Raw genomic sequence first — 21,829 nt, forward strand, 5'->3', positions numbered from 1 at the left:
CCTATGTGTGTGCCCACGTGTCGGTGCCCTGGCAGTGCCTCCATCGCTCTTCTGCCTGGTCTTGTTTTGCTCGGGAGTCTTGTCACTGTTTCTGGAGCTCGAGGGGCTCCGTGGATTCTCCCATCTCTGCTCCGCTGTGGAGCTGGGGTTCCCGGAGCCCACGATCATGCCTGGCTGTGTTATGTGGACTCTGGAGATTTGAACTCAAGCAGTCTCAGGCCCCCTGCAGCTCTTGTGTGCACCCAGGAAGCACGCTTAACCACTGAGCTACCTTTCCAGCCCTCCGCCTCAGGCTTTAAAAAAAAAAATTGTTTATTTATTTAGAGAAGCAGCTAGAGAAGAGACAGTGGACAGGCCAGGGCCTCCAGCCACTGCAAACAAACTCCAGGTGCATGCGCCCCCTTGTGCTTCCGGCTTATGTGGTGGGGTACTGGAGAAATGAGCCTTGGTCCTCAGGCTTCCCAGGCAAGCACCTGACATCTCTCCAGCCCCGTGTTTTGACACAGAATTTCTCACCGAACCTGGAGTTCACTGATTCAACAACACTAGCTAGCCAGAAATCCCCCAAAGATCCCCTTTGTCTCTGCCTCCTCAGTGCTGGAATTACAGGCATGCACTACTGTGCCTGATTATTTTTATTTTTTATTTTTTAAAAGTTCATTTGAGGGCTGGAGAGATGGCTTAGCGGTTAAGCGCTTGCCTGTGAAGCTTAAGGACCCCGGTTCTAGGCTCGGTTCCCCAGGTCCCACGTTAGCCAGATGCACAAGGGGGCGCACGCGTCTGGAGTTTGTTTGCAGAGGCTGGAAGCCCTGGCGCGCCCATTCTCTCTCTCTCTCTCTCCCTCTACCTGTCTTTCTCTCTGTGTCTGTCGCTGTCAAATAAATAAATAAATAAATAAATAAATAAATAAATAAATAAATAAAAAGTTCATTTGAGAGAAAGCGGCAGAGAGAGAGAGAGAGAGAGAATGAGCACACCAGGGCCATCAGCCACCGCAGAGGAACTCCAGATGCGTGCGCCCCCTTGTGCTCCTGTGTGACACTGCGCACTTTGCACCACTGTGCGTCTGGCTTATGTGGGACCTGGAGATTCGAACATGCATTCTTAGCCTTTGCAGGCAGGTGCCTTACCCGCTCAGCCATCTCTCCAGCTCTGTGCTTAGCATTTTCATGGGTTCTAGGGATCTGAACTCAGGTCCTCATGCTTGCAAGGCAAGAACTTTACCCACTGAGCGGCCTCCCCAACTCCCCTGCCCCAGTGTAATGGATGTCAATCCTGTGTCGTCCCCCCCGCCAGTATCCAGGCAAAAGCGGGGTGCAGCCATCTCTCCCCTACCTTCAAGTTACCTTCCATCACCCTGTCCTTATGACTACTGCCCAGAGCCCCCCATCCCTTGCCACCCACACAGTCATATCTTCCTGCTGTCCCTCCGCCAACTCTTTTGTTGCCCCAGAACCTCTGGATTAGCCAGAGCCAGATTCCAACTGGACACCCAGTGGCCAGAAAAGGAGTACGAATGATATCCCCTTCCTCGTAGGACCTCTAGGGGATCAGGAGACCAAGGTCCCCACTGGGGCTTCTGTGGGGGCTGAACAAGGCATTCCTCACTCAGTGACACCAAGAAGCCGGGCTGAGGCCCTGCCGAGCACTGCGTGGGACAATGCGTGTCTGCGTGCAGAAGGGGCCGTGGGAGCCCTGGTCTCACCACCTGCCTCCTGGGTGACCTCGGATAAGCCACTCACGATCTCTGAGCCTCCATTCCCATCGCACGTGTGACACGGATGAAGGAACTCTTCTTGTCTCAAGGGCCATTATAAGAATCAGAAAGTGGGGGAGAAGGGGCGGGCTGGAGAGATGGCTTAGTGGTTAAGGCGCTTGCCTGTGAAGCCTAAGGACCCAGGTTCAATTCCCCAGGACCCACGTAAGCCAGATGCACAAGCTGGTGCGTGTATCTGGTGTTTGTTTACAATGACCGGAGGCTGTGGTACGCCCATTCTCTCTCTCTCTTTATGTCACTCACTCACTCTTCTTCTTTTTCAAATAAATAAAATATTTTAAAAAGAATCGGCAAGTGGGAGCTGGAGCAATGGCTTATCCGTTAAAGCGCTTGCTTGCAAACCCCAACCGCCCAGTTTGATTCCCCAGAACCCACGGAAAGCAAAATAAATAAATAATTTAGAGGGCTGGAGAGATGGCTTAGCAGTTAAGCGCTTGCCTGTGAAGCCTAAGGACCCCGGTTCAAGGCTCGATTCCCCAGCACCCACGTTGGCCAGATGCACAAGGGGGCGCACGGGTCTGGAGTTCGTTTGCAGTGGCTGGAGGCCCTGGCGCGCCCATTCTCTCTCTCTCTCTTTCTCTCTCTGTCACTCTCAAATAAATAAATAAAATTTTTTTAAAAAGTTAAAAATAAATAAATAATTTAAAACGAAGAATCAGAAAGTGGTGAGGCTCAGAGAAGTGGCCCTGGTAGGAGATGGGAGGAGGAACCCCCAGTTGCAAAACTGGTGAGGGGCTGAGTTTAGGGGAACCCTATGTTGCAGCACATCTCACTCCCCGGAAACCTCAGGCTGGCCTGGACCCGAGCGAGATGAAGACAGCCGAACTGTCCGTGTCCCCCAGCATCAGCGGGAATAACCGGTTCCGGGTTGCTCCTCTGACCCAGAACTCGCCCAGGCCCCAGGCAGGGGCAATGTGGCCTCCCGGGAGCTCATCCCCGGCACGCAGCGCCCTCTGCTGGCCTCTTTGGGAACACCAGAGACTCTCCGGGTCTCAGGAGATTTTTGTTATTTAAAAAAATATTTTTATTTAAGCCAGGCATGGTGGCTTACACGTTTCTTCCAAGCACTCGAGAGGCACATGTGAGAGAAGTGCTGTGAGTTCAAGGCCAGCCTAGGACGAGTGAGTTCCAGATCATCTTGGGCTAGAGTGAGACCCTACTTCAAAAAAAAATTTTTTTTTGTTTGAGAGAGAAAGAGAGAAAGAGAGAGTGAGCGAGCATAGATACACCAGGGCCTCTTGCCACTGCAAATGAACTCCAGGTGCATGTGCCCACCACTTCATGCATCTGCTTTATCTGGCTACTGGGGAATTGAACCCGCGTTGTTAGGTTTTGTAAGCAAGTGCTCTTAACCACTGAACCATCTCCCCAGCTCCTGTCTATCCTTCCTCCAGTCATTCTTCCACCTTTCCATCTGCGCACTCACCCATCCGTCCATCCACCCACCAGTGCATCTACCGGCCCATCCACCCATCCACCCATCCATACCCTCATCCATCTATCCACAAATATTCTCTCAGCAAGGAGTCTGAGCCAGAAGAAAGGAAAAGAAGAGCAAACAGAAGGAAATAAAATAACAAGAAAGGACCAGGAGGGACAGTCATGTGCCCACATCCCCTGAGATCTGTCTCTGTCCCCTGCTGCATGGTGGGTCATGCTCCCCAGTGGGGCCACTGTCTTTTTGGTGGGAGGCGTCCCCCCCCCCCAACTCTTCTCCTTCACCATTGGGAGTCTCAGACCCTCAGATATGGCTCTTTCTAGACCCCCCCCACTTCCTTCTGTGCCCCCTCTCCCTATGAGTGAGTGGCGGCCTGGCTCCCTCTTCACTAACATGGAGGGGCCGCAAGGTGGGCAGTTTGTCTAGATTCTGTGTGTTAGAAAAATTCGTGATTCTTGTCTCTTTTGTATTTTTTTTTAAAGCATGCACCACCGCACCTGGCAAGTGCAGACTTTTTTGTTGTTAAATTTTACTTATGTATTTACTTGAGAGAGGGAGGGAGACACACAGAGATAATGGGAATACCAGGGCCTCCAGCCACTACAAACTCCAGATGCATTCACCACCTTGTGCATCTGGCTTACACGGGTCCTGGGGAATTGAACCTGGATCCTTGGGCTTTACAGGCACCTTAAGTACTAAGGCATCTCTCCAGCCCTCTTTTGTAATTTTTTTTTTTTTTTTTGGTTTTTCGAGGTAGGGTCTCACTCTAGCCCAGGCTGACCTGGAATTCACTATGGAGTCTCAGGGTGGCCTCGAACTCACCGCGATCCTCCTACCTCTGCTTCCCGAGTGCTGGGATTAAAGGCGTGCGCCACCACGCCTGGCTTTTTGTAATTTTTTTTTATGAGAGAGAGAGGGAACTGATGCGCCAGAGCCTCCAGCCACTGCAAATGAACTCCAGATGCGTGCGCCACCCTGTGCGCTTGTGCGACCTTGTGAGCTTGAATCACCTCGTGCATCTGGTTTACATCGGATCTGGAGAGCTGAACATGGGTCCTAGACTTTGCAGGCAAGCGCGTTCATTGCTAAACCATCTCTGCAGCCCTCGTGTCTTTTCTTCAAAATAAAATATTTATTTATGAGAGAGAGAGAGGCAGATAGACAGTAGGTGTGCCAAGCCCTCCAGCCACTGTAAACAAACTCCAGACACATGCGCCACCTTGTGCATCTGGTTTTATGTGGGTCTTGGGGTATTGATCCTGAGTCCTTAAGCTTCACAGGCAAGTGCCTTAACTGCTGAACCAACCCAGCCCTGATTCTTGTCTTTCTGAATCTGGCTTATTTTTTTTTTCTTCTTCTCAATTTTTATTAACATCTTCCATGATTAAAAAAAATATCCCATGGTAATACCCTCCCTCCCCCACTTTCCCCTTTGAAACTCCATTCTCCATCATATCCCCTCCCCATCTCAATCAGTCTCTCTTTTATCTTGATGTCATGATCTTTTCCTCCTCTTATGATGGTCTTGTGTAGGTAGTGTCAGGCACTGTGAGGTCATGGATATCCAGGACATTTTGTGTCTGGAGTGAGCACGTTGTAAGGAGTCCTACCCTTCCTTTGGCTCTCACATCAAATCTGGCTTACTGTGATGAACATGATGCTGTCCAGTCCTGGCAGATGTCATCACTCCGTTTTTCTTTATGGCTGACTCTGCCCCATTGTCTGCATGGACCCCCGTTCTCTCTGTCCAGTCATCTGTTGAACATGTCCTCACCCTGGCTAGCCAGGTCCTGACCTTCTATCCTTCTCTGACCAGGTCCTCCTGTTGGAAGCAGCTGAGCAGCCCTCAGGCCCAGACAACGACTTGCCACCCCCACAGAGCACCCCGCCGCCCTGGAATGAGGACTTCCTCCCGGATGCCATCCCCCTTGCACATCCAGGTCCCCGGAGGAGAAGACCCACAGGCCCAGCCGGTGAGTGGGGCCTGCAGGGGGAGATTCAGGCCAGCCGATGAAGTCACGGTGACCACTGCCCAGGGTCTCCACAGATAAAGCCACATGCAGTGCCCAGGGTCAAATGTGTTCCACGTGATTTATTGAAAAATTGAGCTGACATTATTCAAACACTGGGGGATTTCACGGACAACACAGATTATCTGGTTCCTGTTTGAAACATGCGAGATCTGGCAGGTTCCATGATGCCTGCCTGTCACCCTAGCTACTTGGGAGGCTGAGGGAGAAGAATCCAAAGATCTAGGGCTGCCTGGGGTACACAGGGAGTTCAAGTCAAACTGGGCAACTTAATGAGATCTTGTCTCAAGATAAAAAGTGAAAAGTTGGGGCTGGGGCTGGAGAGATGGCTTCGCGGTTAAGGTGCTTGCCTGAGAGCCTAGGAATACTTGTTCAAATCTCCAGGTCCCATGTAGTGGTACCCAGATGAAACAATGATACAAGCTTGCAATGTCTCGCGTGTGCACAAGGGGGCGCATGTGTCTGGAGTTCGTTCACAGTGGCTGAAAGGCCCTGGTGTGCCATTCTCTCTCTCTCTCTCTCTCTGCCTCTTTCACTTCCCTCTCTCAAAAATAAGATAATAGTAATAAAATATGTTAAAAAAAAAAAAGTAAAAAGTTGGGCTGGAGGAATGGCTTAGCTGTTAAGGCATTTGCCTGCAAAGCCAAAGGACCCAGGTTCGATTCCCCAGGACCCTCGTTAACCAGATGCACAAGGGGGCGCACATGTCTGGAGTTCGTTTGCAGTGGCTGGAGGTCCTGGCGCGCCCATTCTATCACTCTCTCTCTGTCAAATAAATAAATAAAAATATGTATATATATTTTTAAATTAAAAAGTTGGCTGGGAATGTAGCTCGGTGGTAGAGTACTTTCTCATGACCCACAGCTGGGGTGTGACTCGGTGGTAGAGGACTTGCCTAGAATCGGCCGGTTAAAGGCCTGGAGTGTAGCTCAGTCGTCAAGTGCCTGTCTAGTGTGCGGGAGGCTCCAAATTCAATCCCTAGGAGGACAAGACAAAACTGAGGTCTGTAGAGATGGTTCAGCGGTTAAGGCACTTGCTTACAAAAGCTGATAACCTGGTGTGGCGGTTTGATTCGGGGGTCCCCCATAAACTTAGACGTACCGAATGCTGGGTTCCCAGCTGATGGAGATTTGAGATGTAACGCCTCCTGCAGGCAGTGTGTTGTTGGGGGCGGGCTTGTGGGTATTATAGCCAGTGTCCCCTTGCCAGTGTTTGGCACACTCTCCTGTTGCTGTGGTCCATCTGTTGTTGGCCTGGAGGTTGATGTCCACCTTCTGCTCATGCTGTCATTTCCCCTGCCATCATGGAGCTTCTCCCTTGAGCCTGTAAGCCAAAATGAACCTCTTTTATTTCCCCACAAGCCCTTCTTGGTTGGGTGATTTCTACCAGCAATGTGAACCTGACTGCAGCACCTTGGTTTGATTCTCAGCACTCACATAAAGCCAGGTGCACAAAGTGGCCCATGTGTCTGGAGTTCATTTGCAGTAGCTACAGGCTCTGGTGCACCCTCCTCCCTCCCTCCCTCCTGCAAAGAAATAGTCAATAAAATATTTTAAAGGAGTTGTTCTTTTCATTTAAGTATCAGAGAGAGAGAGAAAGAAAGAAAGAATGGACATGTCAGGACCTCTAGCCACTACAAATGAACTCCAGATGCATGTGCCACTTTGTGCATTTGGCTTTCTGTGGGTACTGGGGAATCAAATCTGGATCCTTTGGCTTTGTAGGCAAGCACCTTAACCTCTAAGCTATCTCTCCAGCCCCAATAAAATATTTTTAAAAGAGTTATTTATTTATATTTATTTATTAGAGAGAGAGAGAGAGAGAGAGAGAGAATGGGCATGCCAGGGCCTCTAGCCACCGCAAATGAACTCCAGATGCATGCGCCACCTTGTGCATCTGGCTTACGTGGGATCTGGAGAATTGAACCTTGCAAGGTACTTTGGCTTTGCAGGCAAGTGCCTTAACCATTAAGGCATTTCTCAGGCCAAATAAAATATTTTATTTTATTTTATTTATTTATTTGAGAGTGACAGACACAGAGAGAAAGACAGATAGAGGGAGAGAGAGAGTGAATGGGCGTGCCAGGGCTTCCAGCCTCTGCAAACGAACTCCAGATGCGTGCGCCCCCTTGTGCATCTGGCTAACGTGGGTCCTGGGGAATCAAGCCTCGAACCGGGGTCCTTAGGCTTCCCAGGCAAGCGCTTAACCACTAAGCCATCTCTCCAGCCCCCAAATAAAATATTTTTTTAAAAAAGAAATAAATTGAAGGGAAGAAAGATCTGGAAACAGGTCCCCCTAAGACTTGCTGGCTGCTGTAAATACGCTCCACGCCTGGCAACCCACCCCTGACACCTCAGCCTCCCACATGCTGGGATTACAGGCCTCCTGGCCATTCCTGGACTCCTGTCATATTTTCAAGGCAAGGGTAAAATTGTTCTTTCAGTAGCTTCTCCCCTGAGGTCTGGGCTCTGCATTCCAGGCCACAGAATAGTCATGAAAATTACATTCATCAGTCTCACTTGTCAGGTGCCTGGTTAGTGACCATTCAGGGCTGATTGCTGTGGGCGGGGGCGATTACCTAGACTCTTATCCGTGCAGAACAAAGGAATCTCCGTCGGGACTGTTTGTGTCTGTGTTGTACCCATCACTGGGGATTTTCATATCACCCTAGGGCAGGACAGGCACCGTGCAATTTTTTATATTTTTTAAAAATATTTTTTTAAAGCCGGGCATGGTGGAGCATACCTTTAATCCCAGCACTCGGGAGGCAGAGGTAGGTGGTGAAATCACCGTGGGTTCAATGCCACCTTGAGACTACATAGTTAATTCCATTCTAAGTCAGCCTGGTCTAGAGTGAGACCCTAACTCAGAAAACCAAATATATATATATATGAGAGAGGGAGAGAGAGAGAGAGAGAGTTGGTGCACCAGGGTCTCAACCACTGAAATTGAACTCCAGACTCTTGCGTCACCTCGTGGGCATGTGCCACCTTGCGCTTGCCTCACCTTTGTGTGTCTGGCTTACGTGGGGTCTGGAGAGTTGAACATGGGTCCTTAGACTTCTCAGGCAAGCGTCTTAACTGCTAAGCCATCTCTCCAGCCAGCACGTGTAATCTTTACACAAACTATGTGAGCTGTGGAGTTAACAGAGGAGGCATCTAAGGCTCAGAGAAGTTAGGTAACCGCTCTGGGACCACCAGCAAAAAAAAGCTGGAGATGTTTTGCTTTCATGATTCACAGCTCCTCTGGAGCTCAGTGGAAAGGACATGCACCTCCAGTTTTCCTCTCCCAGTGGACCCCATAGACTCAGCTGTAAGCACACACATTTCTAGTTCACCCATGGGTCCTAGGAAGCAAGCCAAAACACACTCTGACGGTGGAACCTTGCGATGCGCAGTGCCACATGTGACCACGAGATGGCACACACACGCCACGCAAATAATGTGTCAGTCCAACCCTGTCGCAGGCAGCCTAAGTGGCGGGTCCACGGTGGCAGCAGAATGAACCAACGGTGTTTGTTCTCTGATCTCACCTCATTTTCTCCCTAGGACCCCCAGGACAGACTGGACCACCTGGACCTGCAGGACCCCCGGGCTCCAAAGGTGACAGGGGCCAGACAGGCGAGAAGGGCCCAGTGGGGCCTCCTGGTAAGAATCTTCCCTCCCCATGGCGTCTCCCAGAGTCAAAACGAAACCGGCTCTTTCCTGGGAGACGTCACGCATGCTCTGGCCTTCTCTGTTAGTCCATAGCTCTTTCTTCTCTTTTCCACCCCACTCCCCTCCCCCATCCCACGGGGTGGGAGGTTTTCAGAATAAGAGTCTGCAGGGCTGGGGGGGAGGTGAGGTCATGCTGATGGGCCCAGAGGGCTCTTTTCAGCCCCCTGAATTAACTTCCAAGGGCCCCTCGATCCTCTCGCGTCCTGCAAAGGCAGTGACTCAGCTCAGGACCGGCGCAGACTTGGCCCTTACACCTGAGCTGAGCTCCCCAGGTGTCCCCAGGACAGGTGGCTGGAGTCTCAGCTGACTCTACTGTCCTTGTTGCTGTCAGGTCCTGCCAAAGGTATTCTCTACTATCCCCATGCCCCCTACACTTTGCCAGGAAGAGGAAATCATCTCATTTGCCTCCCAAGGAGACGGTGGGTCTAGTATCCATCACCGAGAGGACAAGTGACCCTGGCCAGTCCTATGGCCCTTGGGACCTCAGTGTCCCCGTCTGTGACATCTCAGCTGCCCGCCTCCCGGTGACTTCTGTTCTCCCTGTTGTAGGTCTCTTGGGACCACCAGGTCCCCGTGGGCTTCCTGGAGAGATGGGGCGCCCTGGGCCCCCAGGTCCCCCTGGCCCAGCAGGCAATCCTGGCCTCTTACCAAACAGCCCCCAAGGTGTGCTTTATTCCCTTCAGCCGCCTACAGACAAGGAGAGTGAGTACGGGGTCCCCAGGATGAGTGGGCAGGGCGAGTTGATACGTCTCCTGGGACAGTTGGCCGCCCCCAAGGGACCTCATGGTGGCTGAGGTTCCACCAATGATAGGCCCTGGTCAAAAGGCAGAGGAGAGTCCCCTTGGGTGACTCATGCTGTTTTGCCAACCCTGCTCCCTGGCCCAGAGTGACTTCTCTCTGCCTCTCGGCTCGGGTCAGCAGGTCCTGACACCCCCTCTTTCATCATCTGGTCAACTCGGTTTAATACCCGGGAAGGCCATTCCGCCAGGGTGTTGTTATCACATTTCCTTCTGCACAATCCTTCAGTGGGGTCTGGGCAGATGGCAAGTGGGTGAAGGGCTTGCTGTGCCAGCGTGAGGACCTGTGGCACCCAGCCAAGCATGGCGGTTACATCCTGGAATCCCAGTGCTGGGGGGATGGAGAGAGGAGGACCCCTAACTAGACTTAACCTCAAAGGGTAAACTGGCTGGGTGTGGCGGCACACACCTTTAATCCCAGCCCTCGGGAGGCAGAGGTCAGAGAATTGCTGTGAGTTCAAGGCCACCCTGAGACGCCATAGTGAACTCCTGCTCAGCCTGGACTAGAGTGAGACCCTACCTCGAAAAACCAAGCAAAAACAACAATAATGCAATAAGTTGAAGGTACACACGTGCACACACAGAACACATCACGCAAAAAAACCGTCCCCTCCCTATAGGTCAGCCATCAGATGTGTGCTGACGGTCTCCTTGCGTCAGGCACAGCGGTGAGTGAAACAGACGGGTGTGGCTTTGCAGAGACAGAATGTGGTCTCAGGGAGCCTCAGAAACCAGAAGCCCCTGCTTTCGCGACGGGGTCCAGAGCTTGGGTCTGAGGGACAGTGGGGCAGTGGACTCCTGGAGGGAGGCGACATGTGGTCCCTGAAGAGAGTGGCAATTTGGGCTAAGTGCCCTGAGATTATTCAAGCCTCAGGCAAGAGGAGGATCTCAAGTTCAAGGCCAGCCAACCCTGTCTAGTGAGACATTGTCTCAAACAAACCAGAATATTAAAAATTTTTTAAAATAGATCTGCCTCCTTTTATTTATTCATTTATATTTGTTTACTAGAGTCAGAGACAGAAAGGGAGAGAGAAAGCAAGAGCAAGAGTGAGAATGGGCAACCCAGGGCCTCCAGCCACTGTAAACAAACTCCAGATGGCATGCGCCCCCTTGTGCTTCTGGCTAATGTGGGTCCTGGGGAATTGAACCAGGGTCCTTTGGCTTTGCAGGCAAGTGCTTTAACCACTAAACCATCCCTCCAGCCCTTTTAAAAAATATTTTATGTATTTATTTGCAAGCAGAAACAAAGAAAGAGAGTATAGGCATGCCAGGGCCTCTACTCACTGCAAACAAACTCCAGATGCATGTGCCACTTTGTGCATCTGATTTATGTGGGTACTGGGGAATTGAACCCAGGTCATTAGGCTTTGTAGGCAACCCAAAATATTTTAATAAATAGGTTTGAGGCTATATCTCAGCAGTAGAGCACTTTCCTAGAATTCCTCAGTAAGTGACTCTGGCTGTGGCTCAGTGGTAGAGCTTCTGCCTAGAATCCCCCAGTGAGGGGCTGGGGGCGTGGCTCAGGGGTAGAGCTCCTGCCTAGAATCCCCGAGTGAGGGGCTGGGGGCGTGGCTCAGGGGTAGAGCTCCTGCCTAGAATCCCCCAGTGAGGGGCTGGGGGCGTGGCTCAGGGGTAGAGCTTCTGCCTAGAATCCCCCAGTGAGGGGCTGGGGGCGTGGCTCAGGGGTAGAGCTCCTGCCTAGAATCCCCCAGTGAGGGTCTGGTGTGTGGCTCAGTGGTAGAGCTCCTGCCTAGAATCCCCCAGTGAGGGGCTGGGGCGTGGCTCAGTGGTAGAGCTCCTGCCTAGACTCCCCCAGTGAGGGGCTGGGGGCATGGCTCAGGGGTAGAGCTCCTGCCTAGAATCCCCCAGTGAGGGGCTGGGGGTGTGGCTCAATGGTAGTGACCACTTGTCTCTTTCTGCAGATGGAGACTCTCAGCTGGCGCCTGCTGTTGTGGACACAGTGTTAGCTGGCATCCCAGGACCCCGAGGTCCCCCTGGTCCTCCAGGTAAGTGGATTGAGGATCCTTTCTTGCGCTTGGACTGAGTCCAGGGCTTACGAGGAAGTTAGAAACCATTTGTGGAGTATGTGGGGTCTTGAGGGACCTGGATCTGCCACAGCCTGAGGTGAGACCCCCCTGAAGAACTGGATCCAGAAGCTCTGAGTGTTTCTGCTGACATTGAAGGGAGGCAGCCCCAGGACATCCTGTTTCCCTCCGCTGGCCGATGCACATAGTGGACCCAGGCCAAGGGGCACGCATGGGGAAGCCACAGGTAGGGAAGGGAGAACCCGGGGAATCCCCAGCCTCCCCCGCCCCACTTTGTACACCCGAGTTCACGCCTGTCACGCCCCAAGGATCCATTAGCTGCTCATGTAACAGATGAACAAAGGAGGCGGCTGGGCCCAGTACTCAGACCTGGCCCCGCATTCTCTCACTCACTCTTCTGTGCACTCAGCAAACATCCTCTGGGCACTTACTACTTGCTGGGCACTGTCCCAGGGCCCTGTGAACTTCCTGTCACCCCGACGGTTGCATCCTAAGGAATGAGGATAATCAAACTCAAGTTTCAATAATAAGTCACTTTTGAGCGTGGTGTGCAGCCTGCTGTCTCAGCTATTCGGGAGGCTGAGGCAAGAGGATTGAAAGCACAAGGTCTGTCTGGACTACAGGTCAAGTTCAAGGACAGCCTGGGTAACTTAGTGTTGCAAGCAGGTTCGCAGTGCTGGTAGAAATCACCTAACCAAGCGCAGCTTGTGAGAATAAGAGGTTTATTTTGGCTTACAGGCTTAAGGTGTGGGGGGGAAGCTCTATGATGGCAGGGGAAAACGATGGCATGAGCAGAGGGTGGACATCCTCCCCTGGCCAACATAAGGTGGACAACATGAACAGGAGAGTGTGTTAAACACTGGCATGGGAAAACTGGCTATAACACCCATAAGCCTGCCCCTAACAATACACTGCCTCCAGGAGGCTTTAATTTCCAATTGTCGTCAGCTGAGGAGCCTAGCATCCAGAACACCTAAATTTATAAGGGACACCTGCCTCAAACCACCACACGGTGAGATTGTGTCTACAAATAAAAGTAATAAGGGGGTAGGCTGGGGAGATGGCTCAGTGGCTAAGACATTTGTAATAAGACATTTGTAAGTAATAAGAGGACTGGGATGGAGCTTAGTGGCAAAGCAGCTGCCTGGAATCCCCCAGTGAGGAGCTGGGGGCGTGGCTCAGTGGCAGAGCTCCTGCCTAGAATCCCCAGTGAGGGGCTGGGGGCGTGGCTCAGTGGTAGAGCTCCTGCCTAGAATCCCCCAGTGAGGGGCTGGGGGCGTGGCTCAGTGGTAGAGCCCCTGCCTAGAATCCCCCAGTGAGGGGCTGGGGGTGTGGCTCAGTGGTAGAGCTCCAGCCTAGAATCCCCCAGTGAGGGGCTGGGGGCGTGGCTCAGCGGTAGAGCTCCTGCTAGAATCCCCCAGTAGGGGCTGGGGGATTGGCTCAGCGGTAGAGCTCCAGCCTAGAATCCCCCAGTAGGGGCTGGGGGCGTGGCTCAGCGGTAGAGCTCCAGCCTAGAATCCCCAGTGAGGGGCTGGGGTGTGACTCAGTGGTAGAGCTCCTGCCTAGAATCCCCCAGTGAGGGGCTGGGGGCGTGGCTCAGTGGTAGAGCTCCTGCCTAGAATCCCCAGTGAGGGGCTGCGGGTGTGGCTCAGTGGTAGAGCTCCTGCCTAGAATCCCCAGTGAGGGGCTGGGACATGGCCTAGATGTAGATTCCATCCTTAGCATGGCAGAGAGAAGCCACATCTTTAAAATGGGCAAAAGCCCCAGTGGGAGTCAGAGCTGGGAAGGAAGTGGGGTGAAGCTCCTCCATGACATTTGACGAAGGTGAGAACGGAAGTCAAAGGGTCACTGGGTTATCCAGATGACACGGTGCGTCTCAAACAAGCTTGAGCTGGAGGCAGAGTGTTTGATAACTAGACCAACATATAACACGTGGTTCCTAGAAGCAGTTACATTGTCCAGCCCAGCAGTGGCTCCGTACAGCCTGGAAGGCACAGGTCATTGCAGAGATGGGGCACAAAAGCACGCGAGACCCAGCCCAACCCCCTCTGGACACCCCTCCACATCAACTATTGCCAGTGGCTGGTCCGTTGATGTGGGAAGGAAGACAGAAGTTCTGGGGGGCAGGGGGGATTCCTGGAAGAAAGGAAGTCACCTAAGAACAACAAGAAAGAGAGTTAGATGGGTATGGAAACTGCAGGAGAAGGAACGACCGTGGATGGAACTTTCTAGCACCGTGTGTGGACAGTGAGGGTGAGGAGGGCTTGCATGATGAGGTGAAGAGTCCTGAGGGGCGCCTGGTAGGTTGTGTTTCTCAAAGTGCGATCATGGTGGATACAGGGTGAGCATCTGTTATGGTAACCAAGGCAGTGGGGACGGAGGGTGTCAGGAAGGCTAGCTCTGGCCTCCCAGATGGCCTGACAGACTAGGCCTAGCACATTCTAGACTAGCTTTCTGTCTGGTCTCTGGGTCCCAGGATTGGAGTAACCATGTAGATGAGGTGCGCAAAGGGGATAAATAAAAGTGTAGAAAGCTGGGTGTAGTGGCATATGCCTTTAATCCCAGCACTTGGGAGGCAGAGGTAGGAGGATTTCTGTGAGTCTGAGGCCACCCTGAGACTACATAGTGAATTCCAGGTCAGCCAGGGCTCGAGTGAGACCCTATCTTCAAAAAAGGTGTAGACAGAGCAGATGTAAATTGTGCCTCTGCACTCCAAGGATTCAGATGTCTGAAGAGTGTGTGTGTAGCAGGTAACTTTGCATTGCTGGGATGCGCATCCAAAACAGACACAGTTTAGGGGAGGAAGGGATTTATTTTAAGCTTACAGATCTAGCAGAAGTTCCATCCATGGTGAAAGAAGCTGGCTCCTAATCATAAATCCAGAGAGAGAAAAACCATCACCAGCCAGAAAACACACACACACACACACACACACACACACACACACACACCCCAAAAAACACAAAACAAAACAAAAAACCATAGCAAACACAAAACCAGTATCAAGCAGAACTCAAGCCTTCCTACATACCTTTGGGTTGGAATTTAGATCTGCCCCTGAAACACACCTTTGAGCTGGATCCCAGGGTCTGCTCCCAGTGACATCTCCTTCAACTAGGCAACTGCAGACCCAAGTTTCAAGCTTTAATGAAACACCTGAATCTATGGGGGACTTACATTCAAACTACCACAGTGTGTTTCCCCTCTTCCCTGATATTCACTCAACAAACCTTCTTCATTCACCACTTTTGGGGACAGACCCAGGACAAGGGCAGGGACAAGAGGCTGGAAATGTCATCTCCTTAGCTGGTGGAGGGCAGTCAGCTTTGCTGGCCTCAGGTGATCCTCAGGCTCTTTCCATAGGTCCCCCAGGACCACATGGCCCCCCTGGGCCCCCAGGAGCACCTGGATCCCAGGTAAGGACTTGGCCATTTCTTGGTTTGATACAAGGGGTGGGCTGGGATGAAAACGTCCTAATATCCTTGGCTTCCCATTCTACCTACGCAGGCAGATACTGGCTTAGTACCACTTCCATGTCATTGGATGAGTTGAGGCCTGGAGAGGTTAGATGTTGTTGGAAGCCACAGAGATGATATTCACATTTTTAGAAAACCCCTTTGACTAACTGTTGTGAAAGTTTAAAAGTGGGTTCAGAGCTAGGGTTCCACTGTGGCAAGAAGTTGGAAGGGTGTTTCATGAGCAGCTGGGTGATGAAATGAGATGGCTACGCACATAGACCTGGGACTCCGTAACCCATGAGACCCAAGTGCCAGCGTACATGAAGTTATCCTCCTGCCTGAGTCACCTGTGGGCCTTTCTGTCCAAGTACTTGGCCATCCATGTCCCTTTGCCATTTGATATCCACACTTGGCATGGCCCTGTTGCACAAAAGATCAGATTGAAGGCTCAAGTAACACTCAAAGTCAATGTACCTACTGTGAATAGAGCTTCAAACCTGGGTGGACCCCAAGTCTGACCTTCTTGTTTCCTTGTTCTGGAACCCAGTATGGATAGAGCAAAAGGTAGAAGACAGAGGTCTCAGGAAGTTGTTGTATTTTTTGTTTTTCAGGGTTTGGCAAGTGAGCAGGGCACGGTGGTACCTTCTGTAAGTATAGCCTGTATTGATGGGCTTGGCACTGGGAAGTTGGGAGCTATGTTGGATAATCTTGGGTTCAATCCCACAGTGTCCCTGAACATGGCCTTATTCAGCCCAATTAGAACAGATTTTTGAAAGGAGAGTACCAGATACAGTCTGAGTTGCCTCCACAGAGACGCATGCTCTGGAGGTGGAAATAGAAGGCTTGGGGGGGGTGGTAAGGGCATAAATAATCTTGGGTTGGGGGTCGAGGTTAGGTGACAGTCCTGGAGACTCTGCCAGAGTGTATGCCCTGGGCTAATACACTATGTTGCCTGAAGTTTTATAATAATGTCGTGTGGCCTTGGAGCCACAGGCTCGTGTGCTGTGTGACCTGGAAGGGCCTTTCTCATCTTTGGCATCCTCAGCAGTCTGGGCCTTAAGCAGCAGGCCTCAATGACTTTACTCTGAAACAGTCTCTAAGACCAAGGAAGCTGAAACTTCCTTCATCCTAAGCCTCACATTAAGGGAACGTGGAAGAGGAATAGAGAATTTGTGCTAAGCACCTACTGTATGCTAAGACCCTGATAGTGGTCTTCACCCACCATATATTTAAGCCTCACAACCAGTTGGCTAGACCATGTTTTATTACCCTCATTGATGAGAACTGACAGCTGAGGCTCAGAGGAGTTAAGTAACTTGCCCAAGATCACACAGCTAAGCAATGGAAGATCCAGGATTTAAACTCTGGAGTTGTCCTCCCAAGCTTGCCTCCTCCCATGTCTCTGTCTAGTGACATAACAACAGTGACAATGTTAGCTACATTTCTAGGAAACAGGCTGTAGGCGAATCCCCTGGGCAATACTAATTTACTTCATTCTCCTCATAGCAATGAGATAGGTACTGTTGTGATTTGCATTCTAACGATGAGGAAACAGAAGGGCAGAGATGTAGATCAACCTTCTCATCATCTTACATCCATCGCTGGACATGTAGATGTTATGTTATGAGGCAGGCCTTGATGGTCCCATTTTTAGAGACAGGGAGACAGAGTTCAGAGTGGTAGGACATTTCATGAATTTGTGCAGAAGCTGACACACGAGTTCCCCAAGTTTGAAACCTGAATCCTCCGTGTTCCAGAAGTAGAATTAAGTCCATAAAGCCAACCTTAGACACAGCAAATGCTAAAACTACATGAGGGTTGCCCTGGGCTTTGCTCTCTTCTGCTCTTCTCATCCCAGACCCATGCCCCTCATCTTTACCTGCCCCAGAGTGTGGAGAGGGGTGCCCATGCCAATCCAGGATATTGACCACAAGACTTGCTTCCTAGGGTGAGCCCAGTGTGAAGGGAGAAGAAGCGGACAAAACCACCACTGCAGAGGTAACTCCTATGTCTACTGGCTACGTGTCCTACTGGAAAGGGAGGACACACAGCTGGTGGATGCGTCTCTAGGAGGTCCTTGCAGGATGTGAGAAGAGGCAGAGAGCCAGGTGTAGTGATGAGTGCCTCTCATCCCAGCACTTGGGAGGCTGAGACAAGTGGCTCTTGAGTTTGACATATAGCCCAGGATATAGAGTGAGATCTCATCTCAAAAAAAAAAAAAAAAGAGGATTGGAGAGATGGCTTAGCAGTTAAGGCATTTGCCTGCAAAGCCAAAGGATCCCGGTTCAATTCTCTAGGACCCACGTTAGCCAGATGCACAAGGGGGCGCCTGCACCTGGAGTTGGTTTGCAGTAGCTGGAAGCCCTGGCGTGCCTCTCTCTCTCTCTTTATCTATCTATCTTTCTGTCTGCCTTTTTCTCTCTCTCAAATAAATAAATAAATATAATATATTTTAAAGAAATGAAAAATTAAGAAAGCAAGTAAGAGAGGGAGAGAGGTAGGAAGGAAAGATGAAAGGAAACAGGAGAGAAAAAAGACAACAGAAGAAAAGAAGAGAGGAAGAGAAGGGAGAGGAGAGGAAAGCAGAATGGAAAAGAAAGAGGAGGGCAGGACAGGAGAGAAGAAGGGAAAGGAAAAGAATGACTTCAGCTTACAGTTTTGAAAACTGTAAGGGGAAAACACAGCAAGAGCAGGCAGCTGGGCATTGCCTGTCTGCATCAGCAGGCAGAGGGAGAGCTCTGACTCACACTGGTAAAACTAGGCTGGACTATAAAGTCCTGGTGATGCCTCTAGTGACAAAGCTCCTCCAGCAAGTCTCCGACGGCTGGGGATCAAGGATGAGGCTTTTATCACAAACACATGAGGCTGTGGGAGACATTGAACATTCAAACCACCATAAGAAGTGAAGGGGAGGGGAGGTAAGGGGAGAGGAGGGGAAAGGAGTAGAGGGGAGGAGAAGTCACTGCTTTCTACAAGATGGGTTCTCTGCCTTCTTTTTGGTATTTTCTGGAAGGAATGCATGACAAGAATGAGCCAGAAAGCCCTGGCAGGAAGGAAAACTGAGGCTTAAGGACACCAGGTCTGGATTTGAAGCCCAGATCAGGCATATCCAGGCAGGGAGATGATGGGGCTATTGTTGACTTGCGTCTCTGTGTTTGGGGTTGTTCACGAGGGGACCAGGGGCAGAACCCAAGCCTGGTGTGTGGTCAGTGCTCAGCCCAGATGGCTCTTTGCAGGGATGGAGACAGGTGGACAGAGGCAGGGCTGTGAGGGATATTGGCTGAGACTGGATGGCCTGACCTCATGCACCTCCCCAGTCCTGACCAAGACCTTGAACTTGGCCTTTCCTCCCCACTAGGGTGAAGGTGTACAGCAGCTGCGAGAGGCTCTGAAGATCCTAGCTGAGAGGGTTCTAATCCTGGAACACATGATCGGGGTCCACGGTGAGTAGTGACCAGCCCACTTCCCCATACTCTGCAGGTCTCGTGGTGGCTGCTGAAGGTCTCTGGTCATTTCCTTCAGGGACCCCATTACTTGAGTGTCCGATTACTCTTGCCAAGCTTCTGGACAGTTGGGGAAATGGTTGGGGACATGGATGAGTGAGTGAGTGAGTGAATGGATGAATGAATATATAAATCAGTGAGAGAATGAGTGGGGAAGTGTAGGAATTAGATGTATGAATGAGTGAATGAGTGGCTTCCTCCCTACTCAAGGATCCCTAGGTGTGATATCCAGTGTCTAAACGCTGCTCTGCAAGGCCCTCCCCAGCACCCCGGGCTCATAGCCGGACAGCTGACCATACCAGGCCACCTCCAACCTCCTTACCTTGCTCAGGCTGGTCCCTCTATTGCTGACCACAGACTCCCCACATCAAGACTTGCTCAAAGACCTCCTCGGTGAATATATCCCTAGGCCCTCCTGTTTGCCTCATCTTCCTTTCCATCATGGAACAGACTTTACTTGTGTCTCCCTGGCACACTGAAGCCTCTTGTGCAAGGGTTTGCTCGTGCCTTGGTGGGGGGGGGGGGCTAAAGCCCAGGATATTTGACATTTGTTAAGTGAGTGGTGAGTGGGTGGGTGCATGGATGAAGGAATGAATGGGTAGGTGAAGGACTTGGAAAGCGAATGAGTGAAGAAATAAGTGGATGGATGAGTGAATAGGAGAGTGGATGAAGGAAAGGGAGAGTGAGTGGGAGAATGGCTAGGTGGATGAATGATGGAATGAAGGAATGAGAATGAGTGGGGGGGGATTACTAGATGGGTGAGTGAATGAATGAGTGACTGGTCCAATGACAGAATGAAGGGAAGGGAGAATGAATGGGGGATGAGTAAGCATGTAGATGGATGGATGAATGGGCAGAGGGTGAATGAATAAATGGTTGAATGGTGTGCAGTAAGTGGTTACATGAATGATGAAGAAATAGAGAATGATAGGGAAATGAATTAATGAGTGTATAACTAAGTAGATGGATGAGTGAACTAATGAATGGATTATTGCTTGCCAAATGAATGAATGAATGTGTTAATGAAGAATGAACAGGCAAGTGAATGTGGGAATGAATGCAGGAGGAAGCTGCTTTGCTTCCTGTCGCTGGCAAAGGCTTCTCCCCAGTGGGATGGCTGGAAAGAGACAGGCCATGGAGGTCATCTCGAGCCACCACCCTGCCTTCCAGATCCTCTGGCCTCTCCCGAGGGAGGCTCTGGCCAGGACTCTGCCCTGAGAGCCCACCTCAAGATGAAGCGGGGAGGCCCCCAACCCGATGGCATCCTGGCTGCCCTGCTGGGCCCCGACCCTGTGCAGCAGAGCACCGCCGAGGAGGCCAGCAGCAGGAAGTAAGAGCCCCGTCCTCCAGGACAAGCCCAGCCCTGGCCAGACACCTGACCCTGGGGCTGGACTTCAGCTGAACCCTGAAGATACCAAGATACCCCACGTGGAACCAGGGGCCATGCAGGGACAGTTTGTGGGGACACTGGGAGCCTGGGGACCCTGGAGACGGACGGCATCCCCAGCGTCAGAGTCCAGCGAGGACGGACGCCCCAGCAGAACCCTCCCTTTCCCCATTCCCCCATCCTCAACTCCCTGCTGGAGACGGGGTCTGGATGGGCCGGGTGGCGTACGTGAGAATACTCATAACTCTAATCATTTAAGCAGCCCCTGCTCTGTCAGGGCCTGACCTAGGTGCTTTCCCTATATTGTCTCATTTAACCCTTAGCAGGTAGGCCTGTTCTCCCCACTTGTCCTGGGGACCAAGGCATGGAAGGTATAGATCGTGCAGATCATAGATACGAGGGTGGGATTTGAACCCATGCCTTCTGTTTCTGAAGCCGTGGGCTCCGGACCTTGCCAGTTTCTTGCCCTTGTTGTGAGGAACTAGAAGAAGGGGGCGTGGGGAGGTCACAGGGCCTGGGTGACTCCTGAGGCAGCAAGGCTGCTGTGTGGCCAGGCCAGCTGGGAAGGGGCATGGGGACCATGGGAGCTCCCTTCCTTGGTTCACTTCCCAGGGCGGGGAGGTCAGCTCTCAGAGGCCAAGGAGATCCTGAATCAACCACTCCGGGACCTGGAGGCCCTGAGGGAGGGTCTCGGGGTGGGGGACGGAAGTAAGTGCTCCAGAAAGTGACAGGTAGCCCTCGCCACTGCCTCCCAGTCTTGTGGAGCAAACCAGCCACTACCGGGCCCTCCCTCATCTAGAAGGACCGAGCATTTACTAGGACCGTCCACCCAGGGAAGGACCTGCCACCCCCCCTCCACACCCCCGCCCAGTTCGCTTTCAGTTTCTCTGGGAAATCTCTAGAAGCTTCAGCTACGTGGAACAATACAGTCCACGTCCCCTTAGCAAACCGTAGTCGTCAAGCTGCCCGCGTCCCTGGCCTGCCGGAGGTGACAGTCCCACGCTGGCCCCTCACGACTGGCGTCCCGGCCGAGCTGAGCCCCGGCAGCTAGAACAGCCCGGACGACAGTCCTCGGGCCTCTGTGGGCCTGGGTCTCCCGGGACCCTCTGGGCCTGGTGCTGTCCTGCTTGCACCACAGCCTGGATCCTCAGAGAGAAGAAAGTTCCAGGATATGCCCGCGTCTTCGCTTTGCAGGAGTGGCCATGCCCCCCGAAACTCCTGACGCTCATGTAAGACTGTGGTCTGGTCCTGATGGCCCCTCCTGGGGGCAGCGCTGGCCTCCTGCTGGCCTGTCCTGGGCCGCTGTCTGTCTCTGAGGAGAAGTCAGGCCTGTGACCTTGTTACTGTATCTTGATAATAAAGGTGCCTTCTCCCTACTGTGGTGCTGCTGGGGCGTGGTGTCTGTGGGGGCACCTTGCTGCCAGGACCACGTGCCTGTCAATAACAGCTCCGGGGAAGGAGGGGCTTCTTCGGGCTCGCAGTTTGAGGGCACCGTCCGCCCTGGCAGGGGAGGCGCGGTGGCAGGAATGTGAGGCAGTCTGCGCGTGCGGTCAGGAAGCAGAGAGCCGCCAATGCTGGTGCCCAGCGCACTTCCTCTCTCACATGTAGCTGGGGACCCCCAGCGCAAGGGGTGGTGAGGCCCACATTCAGGGTGGGTTTTTCCCTCCTCAGGGCA

General features: G+C 52.0%; 1 protein-coding gene across 3 annotated transcripts in view; it reads left to right on the forward strand.

The window, feature by feature from the left end:
- The window catches only part of Col26a1 (collagen type XXVI alpha 1 chain), a 193,594-nt gene extending 172,064 nt beyond the window's left edge, over positions 1–21,530 (forward strand). For all 3 annotated transcript variants that reach the window (XM_012950628.2, XM_045144222.1, XM_004666287.2), the window contains 9 exons: positions 5,035–5,191; positions 8,797–8,895; positions 9,514–9,666; positions 11,684–11,767; positions 15,170–15,222; positions 15,876–15,911; positions 17,212–17,262; positions 18,623–18,707; positions 19,938–21,530. In XM_012950628.2, coding sequence (XP_012806082.1) covers positions 5,035–5,191; positions 8,797–8,895; positions 9,514–9,666; positions 11,684–11,767; positions 15,170–15,222; positions 15,876–15,911; positions 17,212–17,262; positions 18,623–18,707; positions 19,938–20,101 — 882 coding nt within the window. In that variant the 3' untranslated portion in view covers positions 20,102–21,530. The remainder of the gene's footprint in view (positions 1–5,034; positions 5,192–8,796; positions 8,896–9,513; positions 9,667–11,683; positions 11,768–15,169; positions 15,223–15,875; positions 15,912–17,211; positions 17,263–18,622; positions 18,708–19,937) is intronic.
- Positions 21,531–21,829: the final 299 nt, after the last annotated feature.

This window comes from Jaculus jaculus, chromosome 2 (assembly GCF_020740685.1).
Source record: "Jaculus jaculus isolate mJacJac1 chromosome 2, mJacJac1.mat.Y.cur, whole genome shotgun sequence".
Taxonomy (NCBI): Eukaryota; Metazoa; Chordata; class Mammalia; order Rodentia; family Dipodidae; genus Jaculus; species Jaculus jaculus.